We start from the raw sequence: 16,184 nt of genomic DNA, 5'->3' as shown, positions 1-16,184 counted from the left end.
CAGAACTTGGTACTCCTTAGTTTTTAATATCCTCATAGTGTGTTTTTTGAAAATCTGCCTTTTATGCATTAGAGAAAACAAAATTGCTTCCTGACAAAATATTGATGTCAATGGATACAGAAAGCCTTAAAAGTGTAATATTGGTATCTGTCAGAGAGTTCTGTCTTCATCCCAGGGGAAATGGGTTGTACTTAAAAATTTGTATTTCCTTAGATAATCCCATTCCAGTAAATTAGAAGCCTTTACTCTGTTTTCAAGTTGTCCAGGCTTGTAGTAACTTTATGTTAACTTTGCCAGAATGATGCATGAACTTGTCTGGCCAGATTCATATCCATGGCACAGTTATGGCTAAAGGGGAATTTAATAGGCTGGTTGTGAGAACATATAGAGTAGGAACAACAGTGCCCAGGATTTATAGTGTTTTCAGATCAGAATAGGGCCAGATGGAGTGCATACAGAAGAAATATAGAGCCCTTACAAAGACCTTGTTCCTCTAAGGTGTTTTTTGTGTGCACCCACATGAAATAGTTTAGCATTGACTCAATAATTTAATAAACATTTCATTTCTTACCCATAGGAAATTACCACTCTAGTGGAATTTGCAGGTTAAGTAGTAGTTTATTGGTTTGTAGTTCTGAGAGCTCTTTAACAAGTTTTTCAGAAGTCTCAAAACCCTCAGATTTCTCTTAAGACCCAAATTTTCCTGTTTCTTTCACTGCCCTCTATCGCTGAGCGCATTTGAGAGTCATCTCCAGACATCTTTCTTTGGTGTAAAGTAACTTTTGTGCCACGACTTTTTAGGAGCTTTCAGGTTATCAAAGTCTGCCAGAGCAGGAAGCATCCACCTTCTCTACACGAAGGCCTGTCCTTGTTGGGTGCCAAGTGTTGCAGCAGACTTCTCATTAGCAGTAGAAATGAGCCAAAACACAGACTCATTTTACAACGTGGAAAGGGTCCCAGTTGACTCATCTTTACAGCTTAGCCATCCTGACTCTGACTACAGCAAGCTCCTACTGTTGGTTTCTTTGACAAGCTCTGACTGCTGGCTATTCCTGCTGGAATATGACTGCAAGCATTTCCTTGCTGCCTCTGACCACAGGCTTTTACCTGGCTCGACTGTGACTGCAGGCTCCAACAGCAGGCCCTGACTCCATCAGACCCAGCCTGACCTCACAGCAGAGCTTCTGAAGCAGCAGCAACTCTTCCATGTTTTGTTCCTCTTGTGTGTCTCTCTGGATCATTCCTTCTTCCTCTAGATCCTTTTCCTCCAGGCTCTCCCTGACCAGCCAACCCACCCTTTTTATCACACTTACCTTTATTAGTCACAGCTGCGACTCATTAAGGGCAAGGCTGTTCTTCTTCTTTAGTAATTAGTACAACTGTGATTTATCAGGCGAGGTCACTTGTAATGCCTTCTTCTGCACCTACACTAAGCAGCAAAACTAGACTGAATTTCCACCGTAATATGCACAATAAGCATGGGAGTATTTATCAGAAAAAAACTCCAAACAGAAACCCCCAAACAGAAACAAATGAAAATATATGTTAGTAGCATGCTAATAGCTTATACCATTATGTATGTGTAATGGCTGCTTGAAATGCAGTAAAAGGTAGCATATAAATTAATAGCATATAAATTGTGTTTCAAGTTCTAAAAAAATTTAAAATTGAGAGAGTTTTAGCATTTCCTTCTGAATGTGCTGTCATACACAATTTAATCTTTAAAGTTTTGTCTGATTGTATACTATTCAAGTGTTATCATGATTTCTTGACAGCTGTTGAGGAGAGGATCACCTTTTTTTTGTTGGGTTTTTTTCCCATTCCCTGTCTGTCTGATCTGTCTGGTGTTTGCACTAACTACAGAGTGTGCTGGGCTATGCAAAGACTGGATATGGAGCTGAATCCTCTCAGGATGGTTGTGTGTTTTGTATGGAGTTCACATCAGGTTTATTTTTTCTTAAGATTAGGGCTCTGCGCTCTGTCATCTCTGCAGACAGAGTCTGACAGGCTCTGTCAGTCTCTCTGAGGAGCCCTGGAAACTTCAGTATGATTTACTAAGCTGTAAGTAAGCAGTAGTAGCAGGATTTAACCCACTTAGATACTGCATTTTTTCTTAGGAGTACTTCTGCTGAAGTAATTTCTTTGGGAACAAGACTAGAATGTCAAGAGGAATTAACTTAACTTGAATATTCAAAACAGTGAAGTTCAGTTTTTAGCAGAAAGCTATATTGATGTTGACACCTTGCCAGAAGTATTGTGATTTTTTGGGGAGGTGAGAGAATAAGTAAAATAACTTCTTTGAGGGAAGATCTGTTACTGTAACTTTCAGTTTTGTCTTCTGTGTATACTTTTCTCCATGGTTGATGCAGTGATGCATCTTGGTGAGCTCTTTCTGCTGTTGCTTGTCAGTGTTTCACCACATCATGCAAACAAGGATTTTTCATTTAGGAGTTCATTCATCTGACACAGGATTTATAGCAGGGTCCTACATGGGAGCAGCCTTGCAAGACAGGAATTGTCAAACTGCAATTTTTGAGAATGCTGATAAAATGTTTTCATGAATTACAATAGATTTTAAAAGTGGGATTTTCCTCTGTCTATCTTGCTGTGTGACAAAGTTTAGGTGAAGTTTTCCCACTTCTAAACACTGTGTCGTGGCTCTGTGATCCAGTGTCAGTCTGGGATTTTCACCTGTCACACCAAATGGCCTCTGGCAAGATGGTATGGATTGCCTGACAGATGAAAGGCACCTGTGGAGGAAAAGGATGATAAGATCCTTCCTTCCACAGAAAGCTGAAAGGCTACTGCCTGCAGGAAATAGACTATAGATCTTTTGAGTGCTGGGAGCCAGAGCCAGAGTTTGAGGCTATTAGGCCTCATGAGAGAGCTGAGCTTTGTTTTGCCTTTAATGATAGTCTGCTTAGATGCACATCATGAGTCCACCTTGCACGGTGAGGCAAAGCACAGCTGTGGCATCACCTCTGTAATCATGGCCTGTTCTTTCCTCTCTGGGCTGGGAAATCAGAGGGTCAGGCACTGGAGAACATGATCAAAGCCTTTCCTCCTACTCTCTGGCATCCTTTCCAGCTCATTCGTCTTTTTGCGAGCAGCCTGTTCCACCTGAGCATGTATCATTTAGTGCAGGTATTGATGCCTGCTGCATGTCTTTAGCTGACGTAGGGGTATTTTTTTCAGACAGTGGTTGCGCTGACTTACTGTATCTACTTTCTTGTTATTGCCACTTAATGAAATCAGCAGATAAGGCTACACTGTGGGTTTTGTAAAGCAGTTCTGTTTCCTTGGAAAGGGCTTTCACAATGGCAAAACTTTGATGTGAAGCACTGCTGCTTTTTTGAATAGACCTGCAGTCAATAAGGGATAGAACCAAAATGAAACTTAGGTACTTGTGAGAACAGACAGCATGACTGAATCTGTCTCTGCAACTATTTTTGCAACCCTTTCTGTCCTGATCCTTTCTCTTAATTGTGAACATGTTCATGGTAACTTTTCTTAGGAAGAAATATTGAAATCTGAATGGAGCTGAAAGAATGGGTCTCTCTTAATGAGTGTCAAAGGCTTTCATGGAAATTAAATCAAAGTTATTAATTGATTGTGTTAATTGGTAATAAATGAAAGATTTGCTTTCTTCAGAGGTCATAGAACAAAGCAGCAACAAGACAACAAAACGTCTATCCCTCATTTTATCTCAGTGGTGTTTTTTGATTTGGTGTCTCTGACTTATTTATACAATGAGCTATAGAAAGAGGAGAGGGAATTTCTGTCTTGGCAGCTGGTCACAGAGATCAGATGATTTATATAAGCATTAATTGCATAACTAGGAAATGTGAGTATGAGCTGAAGAGACAGAGATGATTTTGGAAAACTAACTGTGGGGTTTTTGGCTCAGGTGAGCAGTCTGTGACCAACTCCAGGCTGGTGCTATGACCAGTGAGTCTTCTGGAAGGAGACTTCTTTGGCCCAGGTGTGCAGCCAGCTGACATCTGTGTAATAATTCTCTGCTACTAACTGATTTAACTGCAGGGAGTCAGTCTGCCAGGAGTTAATACCAGGCTCGTGTCTGGATACAGCTTTGCATGGTATGTAAAGTTAATACAGGGAGGACGTCCAGGTAACATTTACAGTGATGTGCTGCAGGTAGCAGACTTTCTTCCCACAGGAGAAATGGAAATGATTTTTTCTTTTGGTACTAACTTAGCAGATGATTGTGCCTACCTAGTGTTGATTCCTAGTACTGCTCATGGGTCACCTTTTCTCCCTGCCATCATTCTGCAGCTGCAGGAACAAGTGGGAAGGAGGTCTGGCTGTGAGACCTCAGGCCATGACCTGTTTACAGAGGACAAGGCATCAAATGACTAGTAAAAAGGCAGCTGATGGTCTGTAATAATTTTTATTTCTTGTGAGAGACTGCCTGAAGAAAGTTGCTTCCCCCAAGAGTTTTCAGCCAAATAAAGGAAAGAAAGGCCTTGTCATCAGAGATGCGTGCTTAGTTCCATTGATTGGAATTGTAATTGAAAGTTCCTGCTAATGGTTTGGCGGGTTTTTTTTTTGTTTTTTTTTTTTTTTTCCCTGTAGTGCAGTGTATTGAAATAACATGTTTACTTAGCATACAAAAAATAACTGCATTTGGTAAGTGGATTAGTAGAGCTTGTAAACTAAATTCACAGATATCCATTACTGGAAAATCTTAAACTGAGATACAACCTGGACTACTGAGCACTTTTTCAATCAGAAAACAGCAAGAGATTCACAGATCACTTTAGGAAATACTCTTGCTCACAAAATCATTAGATAAAAATCCAGTATATTCAATATATGTGTGGGTCTGTGAAAGTAGTTGTTTCTGGGATGGCTCTTCATCCGTGAAAAGACACAGACATCTGCAACCTCCCATGCTGCTCTGATTTTTGAAGTGGTATTCAAATGCTGTTCTGCTTTTTTCAAGTTAGGACCCTCTAAAATGATCTGAGTTTGTATAGTTGCCAAGCTCCTCTCTCAGACATTTATCTGTGTGGTAGCAGGGCCTGTCAGAGTAGTTTCATCCTTTGACTGAGGGTTTAGTTTGTCTTTTATCTTTGAAGAGTTGGAGCTGATTCCCGAATTCAGGCTCAGAGAATCAAATCAAAATCAAACTTTACTTGTACTTTGACAAGTAATGAAACATTTCACGTTTACAGCGGTTGGAACATGGTGTAGGAAGCAAGCACCATTAGTTTCCTGTCAGTGTTGTCAGGAAAAAAAAAAGAGAACATCTTGAACACATCAAATAACCCAGTCTTCTCAATTTATGTTTCTGCATTTTGGGTTCTTTTTAGTAGGAGATCAAAGGATGCTTCCTGGCATTCTTTGGGAGACAGGATTTTGATGGCATATTGTACTAGTACATAAACTGCTGTCTTTAGGTTTTGCCATGAAGGTAAATTCAGCTCTCAGGCCTTTAGATGGCTCTGGGTGCTGAGGAAGACTTTGGGGACAGTTGACATGTTTTCAGAAGATTCACTTTAATTTTCATAAGCCTCTGTGTTTGTAAGTACAGCACTTTAGAAAGGAGAGTTCTTCATTTGGTTGGCTCACTGTTAATGTGATTGCTCATAAATAATAATAAATTTCCAGAAAATTATTTGTGTGTGTGTGTGTGTGGCTCTAGTTTATCTTGACAAATCTGAGTCAATTAAGGCATTTGATCTTGCTTTACTGGTGTGCTGTGGATTGTAAAGTGTTTACAGAAACAAGGGCTTCTCTTGGTTAGATTATGTGGTCAGCTGTGATGTGTCTGTCACAGAGAGCTCACACGACACCTTGAACAGACTTTCTGTGCAACTAAATGCAACTAAATTCATTGAGAATGAATGCTGTGATTTCATTGTACTGGAGCTCTTCTTAAATTGAGTTCTAGGTATATCTTTCCCCCTTCTCTCTGTTCGGCATAACAGCCAGAGATGTGGCCTTGTGAAATGAAAACCTTTTCTAATCAAGCAAATAGTACAAAGTGATGATCCCAGTAGCATCATCGCATGCACCTAAATATGGACTAAAACCTCAAATATGCTGGATTGGTAAACTGGAGCATGAAGTTATTGCATGACTGAAATTGGTTTGCTATTTAAACATGGATACCTAGTACAGTGAATTTTCTCTATGTTGTATATATAGTTTTAAACAACTTATTTTGCATAGAAACTTTGGCAGCAATTTTGTGCACTATGTACAGATGCTTTTTTTCCCCTTCAAAGCTTCAGTCACTTCCTAGCAAGATAATCCAGGCTGAAATTAAATATTTCATCTTAGCCTTTATGTAAAGCAAAATAACATTATTTTCTGATAAAGCTCCTTCTGAAATTCAATCAATTTAGATTTATCAGTCCTGGCCTTTAGTCAGATTGTGATAAAAAAGAATTGTTTCTACCTAACTTTATTTGACTTTTAAATTTTGAGCCTTATGTGCCAATAGTTACACTGACACAAGAGTATGTAAGGGCATGTCATGGGAAGATTTACAGGCAGCAAGTGGAGCTAAAGTTACACTTTTTAAAATAGCAGATCCTTACCGTTTCCTTTTGTCTTTTTGTCTCATAGAAGCTCCACCAAAATTGGAAGACAACCCTGCAGATGCGTTCACAGATTCGTCTCTCTTTGCTCACTGGGGGCAGGAGCTGAGCCCTGAGAACAGGCGGCTGGCCCTGAAGCAGTTCCAGTACTACGGCTACAACGCCTACCTGAGCGACCGCCTGCCGCTGGACAGGGCCCTGCCGGACCTGCGGCCTAGCGCGTGAGTCCTGGGGTGCCCCCCCTGCAGGCCCGCACGGCGGCCTTCCAGCTCTTTTCCTCCTGCAGGCCCGCACGGCGGCCTTCCAGCTCTTTTCCATCTGCAGGCCCACACTGCGGCCTTCCAGCTCTTTTCCTCCTGCAGGCCCACACTGCAGCCTTCCAGCTCTTTTCCATCTGCAGGCCCCCACTGCGGCCTTCCAGCTCTTTTCCTCCTGCAGGCCCACACTGCAGCCTTCCACCTCTTCTTCTCCACCTCTGGGCCCACACTGTGGCCTTCCAGCTCTTGTCCACCTGCAGGCCCACACTGCAGCCTTCCAGCTCGTCTCCACCTCTGGCCCCACACTGCAGCCTTTCAGCTCTTTTCCACCTGCAGGCCCCACTGCGGCCTTCCAGCTCTTGTCCACCTGCAGGCCCACACTGTGGCCTTCCAGCTTTTGTCCAGCTCTGGGCCTACACTGTGGCCTTCCAACTCTGTTCCTCCTGCAGGCCCACACGGCGGCCTTCCAGCTCTTCTCCACTTGTGGGCCCCCACTGCGGCCTTCCAGCTCTTTTCCACCTACAAGGCCCCACTGGGCAGCCTTCCAGCTCTTTTCCACATGTGGGCTTACCTTGTAGGTCTGGGTACAGATAACAGCCAGAACGAGTAATTTCTGTCAAAGAGATGAAGGCTGTACGTTTCAGTTGTATTCTGTAGCACTACTGAGTCCAAAGTCAGTCCTGTTAAAATTCCCACTAAGTATTCATTGATATTTCTTCAGCATCTGTTGGAAGCTTCATCTCACCTACAATTTACATTAGATCACGGATGTGTTTTTTCTGCTGAAAGAAGAACCTTTTAGTGGCAGTTTTCAGTTTTATCAGATAATCTGGCTAAATAAGAGCTACTTTATTTGAAAGCACAGAACTGACTGGTTAAGGTCAGTCGGCAGGTGAAGCTGGTGAGTTTTAGTGCTGAAATACACCTTTGAGGCAAGCATTGAAAACCCAGGGATCCTCCTTCCCTGGGCAGGTCTCTGCTTGCAATCATGCATGCCAGGCAGGGTGAACGCATCCAGGGTTATTCCACAATGGCTGCAGAGGTGGATGGGACCAGGGGAGGGAACTGCCTTCCCTTCAGTGCATCTGAGGCCTGTTTGGGCAGCACTGCTCACAGAGACAGTTAATGCTCAGTCTTTTTGAAGCATTGGATGATATATCTGATGCTTTGAACAAACAGCAGCTCTGGAGATGGAGAAAGAGGTGGAGGGAAAACTGCTTTTTTTGCAGCTCATTAAAAAAAGAAATCATTAAAATAAATATGCTGGGTACTTGGTGAATCAAACGTGATCATGTTCACTTATTCTAACCAAATATTTTTATAACTAAAGCAGTAGTGCATTTTGCTGCACATTAAGTTGATGATAGCAAAAATACATGAACACCATCCCAGGCAGCACTTTAGCAGTATCTATGCTATATATTATTATATATTGCATTGTAGAAATATTTTTGTTGCAGATTGGCTGTAATACTGACTTTAAAGAAATCAAAGGCCATGCAATTGTATTTGTGTTTTGGTTGAATCAGTTTAGCAGTGCCTGTAGGGACAATCTCTTTTTTGTTTTTTTTTTAACTGTAAACTGATCTGGAGGAAAAAGAAACCTTTTTAGCTAGACATCAGTGATAGAAATGTTTCTGTTCTTATAGCTCTTTTTGAAATTACTTTTCTGAATTATTTAAATATAATTTTTTTACAACTCTGCATTTCAGGAATTAAAAATATGGAGAAAATGAATATTACTGTAGCTGAAAATAATAAATTAAGATCAGGATTTTAAAAGAAACTCTAGTTAGAAATTAATCATGATCCTAATTCCTGACTGTCTGCCAGAAACATGACAGACATCACAGTATGTGTAGGGACACATACATACAAAATAATGACTTACTAATGGTAGCTCAGGCATGTTCCCTGCACCCTTTAGGCTGGGGAGCAGGCGGGGACTCTGACACTGGGATGTAGTAAGTGCTGACCCTGAGGAAAATGAACTGTGTTGTCAGGCAGTATGCAAACTGTTTGCTGTATCTACAGCACCCTGTGGAGTGCAGAGCTACAGGTGTTCTGGAAGTCCTGTTGTTGAAAAAAGAATTCCTGCTCCTGACAAGCAAGTTCTCATTTGTGTGAGAGCATATACATGAATGTTGTGGGGGAAAAAAGTCTACCCTGTGAAAGTGTTTCCAGTGTAATAATCAATTTTTGGGATTTCTAGCACCTGGTTTTTTAAGCCAAGCACAGAAGACACTTCCCAAGTCTGCGTAGCTGTATTTAAATTATCCTTGGGCAGGTACTGGGCTCGAGCAGCACAGCCTAAAAGCCAAGGACAACGCGGTGTGAAGAGAGCCTGCAGCAAGTGACAAGCAGACCAAGTTAGTCACCTTTGCTGGAACTCAGTCAGTTGTGGTATTTCTGTTTTGACTAGAAATGCATGAGAGCACAGATATAAGAGGTACCACAGTACCTGGACAGAGTTAGCCAAGATCTAACCAAGCTCATAAGCCTGGCTTTAGCAGTGATTCTGCACGAGTCAGCATGACAGTGGCATCCCAGCAAAGGCTTGTGACAGGTAGAAAAAGGAGTAGAGCTCACATAGTTCTGTCTGGGCTCAGTGATGGTCTGTCATCTGTTTTCAGAACCTGTTGTATGACCTACAGGAATTTGGGAAGACAACAATATTTGCAACTGAAACCTAAGGAAATTCATACATTGTTAGCCCCAGTTGAGAGCAGGAGAATTAAGTGATCTGCCAAAATTGTGATATTTCTCCTTTTATATCATACTGGTATGACTCAGCTTTGACCTTTCTGCCTGCAGTGCTCTGAGAACTCACATCTGCATATCTCAGCGAGGGAGCTCAGCGGGTCTTTACAAGGTTCTGCAGAGAGAAAGGCCATTTCACATGTGTAATAACACCAAATTATAACATGCAGCATTTTCTAGGGTTGAGATTGTCAACATTAAATGCCATGACAAAAGAAGAGGACAATTGGAGATTGCTGAGCCACAACATGGATGGAAGAGAGGGCAAAAATCCAGCCTTGCCCAGTTCTTCAGCGTGGGTGGCATGAAGAGGCAGTAGAACACATTCAACAGTTAGGGCAGTGCACTCTGCCCAAGCCTCTGAACTCTGGCCTCTCTAGAAAAATATTATCACATTGGATGGAAACGTCCAGCAGAGCACAGTTGGGTCAAGCTGTGTCAGTTGTCATACCTTTCAGAAGGACATTCTCATGCTTTAGGTACTGCAGAGTGGTTTCTGACCCTCTGTACAGCCATGAGCCTCCTGTCCCATTCTGAATTTGGTTCTTTTTCACTGTGAGTATTTGTGCTAGCACAGGGTGTCCCAGCACAGTCCAAAATAGTCTCTCTGAAGTAAATAAGAGGTGCCCTGGATACTTTAGCCTCCTGAAGTAATCATCACACTGTGAGGTAGGCTCAGTTTTTGCAATAATCAGTAGACAGTGCAGGGTTTGTTGTGGAGTACTGTCTCTGCCAGGGCCTGATTTTGTGCTGCTAAAGTTGGGTGCTGCGCTATTCCCCACCCTTTTGTGCATCTGTTAGCCCAGCACTGATCTACACAGAGTGACAAATAGCTCTAATGAGCTTGGAAGCCCCTGCTTCATGCAGGAACAGAGGATAATAGTTCTGTGTTAGTTATAATTCTGTTGTGCTCATTACTTTTAGTAGGGCAGACAGTACCCAAAAAGCTTGTTTTGAGTGAAATGTGAATGAAACAAGCTCATGCAGAAATTCATTATAACAATTTAGGTTAAGGGTCCTGAAACTATCTCCCAAACTCCTTTCGAGTGGATGCACTTAAGATTCTACTTTGTTGGCTTGTAAATTTTTGTTGCCTGTTCCATTGTGCTGAAGCACATATGGGAGAGGGAGGTAATATTCTTCTTTGACTATGTAATGAGCGAGAGAGGCGTGGCAGGAAAGATTTGCAACAGGATCCCAGCAGAGGAGCTGTTTCAAAAGGTCTGGCTCCTGCATTTACTGTCTGATACGAAGAAACCTGGCCAGTAAATACAAACCAGCCTTTTCAGTCAGTGTAACTGGCTGGAAGAAAGCAAAGAAGCAAAGGCAGGAAGGGTGGAAGATAAAAGAAGCATTAGAAGCTCAGATGTTTTAATTCTTTGGAGATTGTGAAATAGCATGGCATAGCATGTGGCTTGCAGCAGGTTTGCCCTTTTCCTGGCTGAAAGTTTGTCATCTGGAAAAGTGCAGAGTAGAGGGCCTGTTTCCTGTGCTGAGAAGGGCTTTGGCTATTTTGTAAGCACTTCCTTCAAACAATTCACCACTCCTGAAGTGATTATCTAGAGGCTCAGTTTGGCAAGGGACAGTGGTAGAAGCCTTGAAGACAGCAAAATTTGGTTTGTGATAAAGTGGGCACAAAGAGAGCAGGCAGGAGGTCCCCTGAATGCAGATGGGACTACGAGGAAGAAAAATCAAGCATTGGCTAGTTGAGAAGAGTGATGTAGTTTGGGACCAAAGTTTTTTATGTGTGTACACCTCTCCAAAATGTCCATCAGTCTTACAGTGGCAAACATAATCCTGGATGTAGCATGCATCTGACTTCTATAAAATTTTTCCTTTATTAAAATTGATACAAGAAAAACCAATTATTTAAAATAGTGAGGTTCAGGCTGGGCATTTGTATGTAATCTCTATTTCTCCCCAAAAGCCAGCTCCTCCAGAGTTGCATTCCATAAACATTTGCCCTCCACATGTCCCTGTGAAACAGTTCTGTTCTGCTGGGTTTATGTTAGTGATGGATATAGCTCCTTGTTAATTTCTGACCAAATTCTTTTGTTGCTAGTGGTAAAAGAGAACATTATTATTGCTTGTTGGTTTTGATGTTTCAAAGGAGTAATTAAAAAAGAGCACAAAAGCCTGTAATGTATTGTTTTGGACAGAAGTCCTAAAACTTCCAAAGTATTCAGCCTTCTTGTTAAATGCCTAATGTTTAATGCTGTCGCACTTCATGCTCTCTTTTACTTATCTCTCTAACTGTGATTCTACTTTTTCTCATGTCACCTTTGCTGCCAGAGTGGTTCCCAGCAGCAGTGTGTACTGCCTGAGCAGCCATCCCCTGGGATTCTGAGCTCAGCTTCAGTTTTCCTGTTGAGATGTACCTCCTCAAATGGCTGCTCTAGAAGTGTTTAATATCACTGGCAGTGATACCAAATCTGCTGCAGTTCTCAGGCTGTTCTAATAACCCAAGTTAATGATGATGTACACTTGCATGGGAAAAAAAGACCTTTTTGTTGTATGCTGTTCAATGCCAGCCTGGTTAGCATAGCTCAGTTAGCACTTAAAATACTGATGATAACAAAAAGGAAAAATGAAGTATGATCACACAATGAAATTATAAACATAAATACAAAAATAGTTGTGCAGAAGTTCTTACAATGTCGGGATGTTGGGGGACACAAGACAGATTATGGACTTTGAATCTGGTTAACATAAGAGATTTGATAACAGGATGCCTTAGCGGTAGCAAACAGAACTTTGAGGATCGCAAGAAGATTCAATCAGACAGGTTTACCGGAAGAAGAAAATTACATCAGATTTGTGCAAGCAAGAGATGTTTAAAATGCATAAGTTTATTTATGTGATTATTAACCCAATCACTGTAGTAAAACATTACTAGCCTCCCTAAAATAGTATATAAGTGTTGGTATCCCACAATAAATCTGATTCTGAACACCAAATCAGTCTTCCCATTTCTCTTCATTGCTGACATTACGTACTCTGTTCTTTTGCCAGAGTTTTACTGCTACTTATTTCATTTATGCCAGAATTTTTTGTTTACTCCCATATATTTTGAACTTCTGTTGGCCATTTTGGCTGTGGACAAAATGTTACCAGTGCTTGAAGAAAGTACAATTCTGTTTCTGCTTATGCATCTGAAAAATTCTTACCCTCTTGGAACTAAAACTTGCTCCCATGCATGTTGCTAAAACAGCAATTGAACCCCAAAAATTTTTAGTAACATCCTTATTGCATATCATATTAAACAAAAAACCACCCAAAAAGACCACCAAAAAACCCCAAAACCAAGTGGAATATATGCTAGAATTTTTTTTCTAAGCAAAACCATGCTATTTTGCTATTGTTTGATGTGATGCTCTTGATAAAAGTTTTTCAAAGCTTGCAGAAAATAATTTGAGTTCATAATTATGTACATATTTGTAGAAAGTCTCAGAGATAAGTTATTAATACAGGAAATCATTTTTAGTTTGCTGCTTTAATGCATAGTTATGCTAAACTAATTTTTATGGCTAATGACTGGTTAAATTGAATTATTACAATGCATAGAGGAATAGAGTTGTCTTGTGGACAAATATTTGAAAGAAGCTTCATGATTTATGCTGCCCTCCATTTACCAGAGCCGTGCTTGAAATAGAACACCAGGAGTTTCTCTAAATTTCTGGTAACCATGACAACTGCTACTTTAGTGCTATTAGCCCAATGTAATTGAGTGGAGTGGGCTGCTCGCGGTAATTTTTAGCTTTGTTGAAGCGATACTCACCATTGCAGCTCGGAATCTATATTTGAAATTCAGTGCCACACTGGAACGCGCTGTGTGCCTCGTGGATTGTGAGTCTGGGAGGAGCCTCCCGTGCGAGAGGCAGGGCCGAGCCGAGCCGGGCCGAGCCGGGCCGGGATGTGCCCTTGGCGCGGCTGCCATCGGCACCTCACGTTGTGGTTGCCACGCAACCGCTCCCTTCTCCGAGCTTTGTGCGGCTGAGATTTCCATCCATACAGTTTCCTCTCCTCTTCCCCTCTTCAGCATATTTTAGGCACTTATACACACCTCCTCTCTCTCTCTCTCTCTCTCTCTAGGTATTTATTATTCTTTCCTATCACTATGGAATTTTATTCCTCCTAAAACTTGGCATAAAGATGATGACAGATATACTTGTGAAAATGCAGAAGTGCTTTACATTCTGTGCAGGATCTGGGGATGAGTTAATTCTGATTTGTTTAAATTAAAAAAAAAAGAAAAAGAGTAAGTCATTTTTAGCATCATCAGCTGATACAAAAAATTATGTAGAGACGAAAAAGTGTTTTTATAAAAACTACAGACACATTGAAACGAAAAGTGAATTTGAGCTGGAAGTAAAGACAATGAATGAGTCTGAATGGGAAAAAAAAAAGAAAAAGAAAACATGAACTCCTCCTTGAAAATTAGTGTTCTGGAAAAGACTAAAGAAATTGGACAAAACAGGAGTCTAATTCCATTCTCTCATGTCATCTGTAGTTGTCTTTTAAGAGTGGTGCAAAAAGGGACTCAAATTCATCCACATGATTAAAAGCTTTGCTCTTGTCTGTACAAGTTGCCAGCAATGAAAAATTATGTCCAGAGTGATAAAATTGCAAATATGTAAGACGTAAATGAATGCAGGTGGGAAAACCAATGCAAACAGTTTCTTTTAAATGGATGGCAGACTCATCAGAAATTTTGTTTGAGCATGTCAGTTTATGCATGGATTTATGGCAGGGAAGCAGTGTAGTGGGGGCTGTTTTGTCATCAAAGAACCTTTTTGGAAATATAATTTGTCACTAGTTTATTGCAATAGTATATTTTACATTTATCTCAAGCTCAGCTTAATTGACAGAGGAGAAAAAAACACCAGTATTTAAGGAAGCAACTTCTTTGAACTGTTTTCAGTATACTTTTATTGCCATTCAAAGTATTTTCAAAAATCCCTCAGTTTTTCTTAATTATTTAATAGATACCATATCTTACCAGATATCTTTTTGCTAAAGTATCATTTTATCTTCTTTGTGCATTGTTATGGCTGAAGATAACAAATATTATTGTGCCTAAGGTAGACAGCTGAAAGATACACTGGCTGTAGATTTGTTTGCTGGACCATTTTATATCTGTTCATTTTGGCTGCAAGCACATCACTAAAATAACAAGCATTGTACGTTCTTTAAAGGACAATACTGAAGTTTATTTTAGTGGGTTTAAACCTGTTAACTAGTTCACAGTCTATTTGAAGACAAATTTTCAAAATTTGGAGGCATACACACCATTTGGCATGAAGAGGTCTGTTCTTCAAGGACCTGGATCTGTAATGGTTTTAGCATCTTTTGGAAAAATTTGAGTGTTAGTATTTAAGAATTATAAAGTGATTTTAAGTACAGAGACCTCCCAGCCACTTTGAGCCTGAAATATGCACATTGTCAAATTCCACTTAAACCTGGTGGTCCCTAAAACTCACATTTGTCAAAGATTCACCTCAGGTTTGACAGTGCTCAGCCCAGGTAAATTTATGGCTGTTTCAGCTACTTCATCATCTGGGCAGGGCTTTTAGAGGTTGTTTTAAGCAGGACTTTGAGAGACTGAAGGTCATCACTGAAGGTGATCTTTCTTTAAGGAACAGTTTCAGAGGTTAAAATACTCACTCTAGGGTACAGGAGGCAGATGTGGAATCTATTTTCTTCTTAAGAAGATGTGAAACCAGTGTGTGTCTATAGAGTCGGGACTGTTTAGCCTAGAGAAGAGGAAGCTTAGAGGAGATGTCACCAAGGTAAATATCTGAGGGGAGGCTGCAAAGAGGGCAGAGCCAGGCTCTTCTCAGTGCTGCCCAGAGGCAGGACCAGAGGCAGAGGGCACAAACTGAAGCACAGCTTGTAGAGTCTCCATCTTTGGAGGCATCCCAGCCCTGTTTGAGTATGCTGTTGCAGGAAAATGCTGTTCCTGGGCAGCTGGCTCTAGGGGCCTCTGCTGAAGGAAGGGGTTGGACAGGATGCCTTCCTGAGGCCCACTCCAACCTCATCCACCCTGTGATTATATGGCTTCATAGTAAATTGCCCTGACACCTGACTTGCAGGCTCTGCTAAAATGACTTTGTTTCTTCAGCCAAATTGTCACTGGTAAAAAAGAAATAATAAATATTAGCTTGCAAAAGAAAGAAAAAAGTGATCACAAGAATTTTTGTGGCATTATAATCTAGATTTGACATAGCCATGAAGAGTGGAGTTTAGGGTTTAAATGTGCAAACATCCATTTGAACGTGTGCTGCAGGTCCTTCCTCCAAGGGATTTACCCTAAACATGAGGTTAGAGAGACTTGGTATCACTCCAGCTTAGTTTAATTGCTCCACAGAAAGTGGAATGGCCCTGAAAAGGGGGACTGAAAATAATCATACCCAGCTGGCTAGCTGGCTCTCTGGGGAGATCAGGGAAGATTGAACTCATGCTCCCTCTGTCCTGGCTGAAGGTTTTAACTCCTGCAATACTGGCTAAAAGAGAAAAACAGTGCTGCCTTGCACTTCTTCTGGAAGAAAAGTCATCTCCCCTTGTCTCTTATAGTAGTAGCTTTATTTGGCATAAAATCAGG

General features: G+C 41.1%; 1 protein-coding gene across 2 annotated transcripts in view; it reads left to right on the top strand.

The window, feature by feature from the left end:
• The window catches only part of GALNT18 (polypeptide N-acetylgalactosaminyltransferase 18), a 211,073-nt gene that overhangs the window by 85,804 nt on the left and 109,085 nt on the right, over positions 1-16,184 (top strand). For both annotated transcript variants that reach the window (XM_039725019.1, XM_039725018.1), the window contains exon 3: positions 6,595-6,787. In XM_039725019.1, coding sequence (XP_039580953.1) covers positions 6,595-6,787 — 193 coding nt within the window. The remainder of the gene's footprint in view (positions 1-6,594; positions 6,788-16,184) is intronic.

This window comes from Passer montanus, unplaced genomic scaffold (assembly GCF_014805655.1).
Source record: "Passer montanus isolate IOZ18808 unplaced genomic scaffold, ASM1480565v1 scaffold54, whole genome shotgun sequence".
Lineage (NCBI taxonomy): Eukaryota > Metazoa > Chordata > Aves > Passeriformes > Passeridae > Passer > Passer montanus.
The sequence above is the reverse complement of the archived record's forward strand: the minus strand, read 5'-3'. Positions and strand labels throughout refer to the sequence as shown.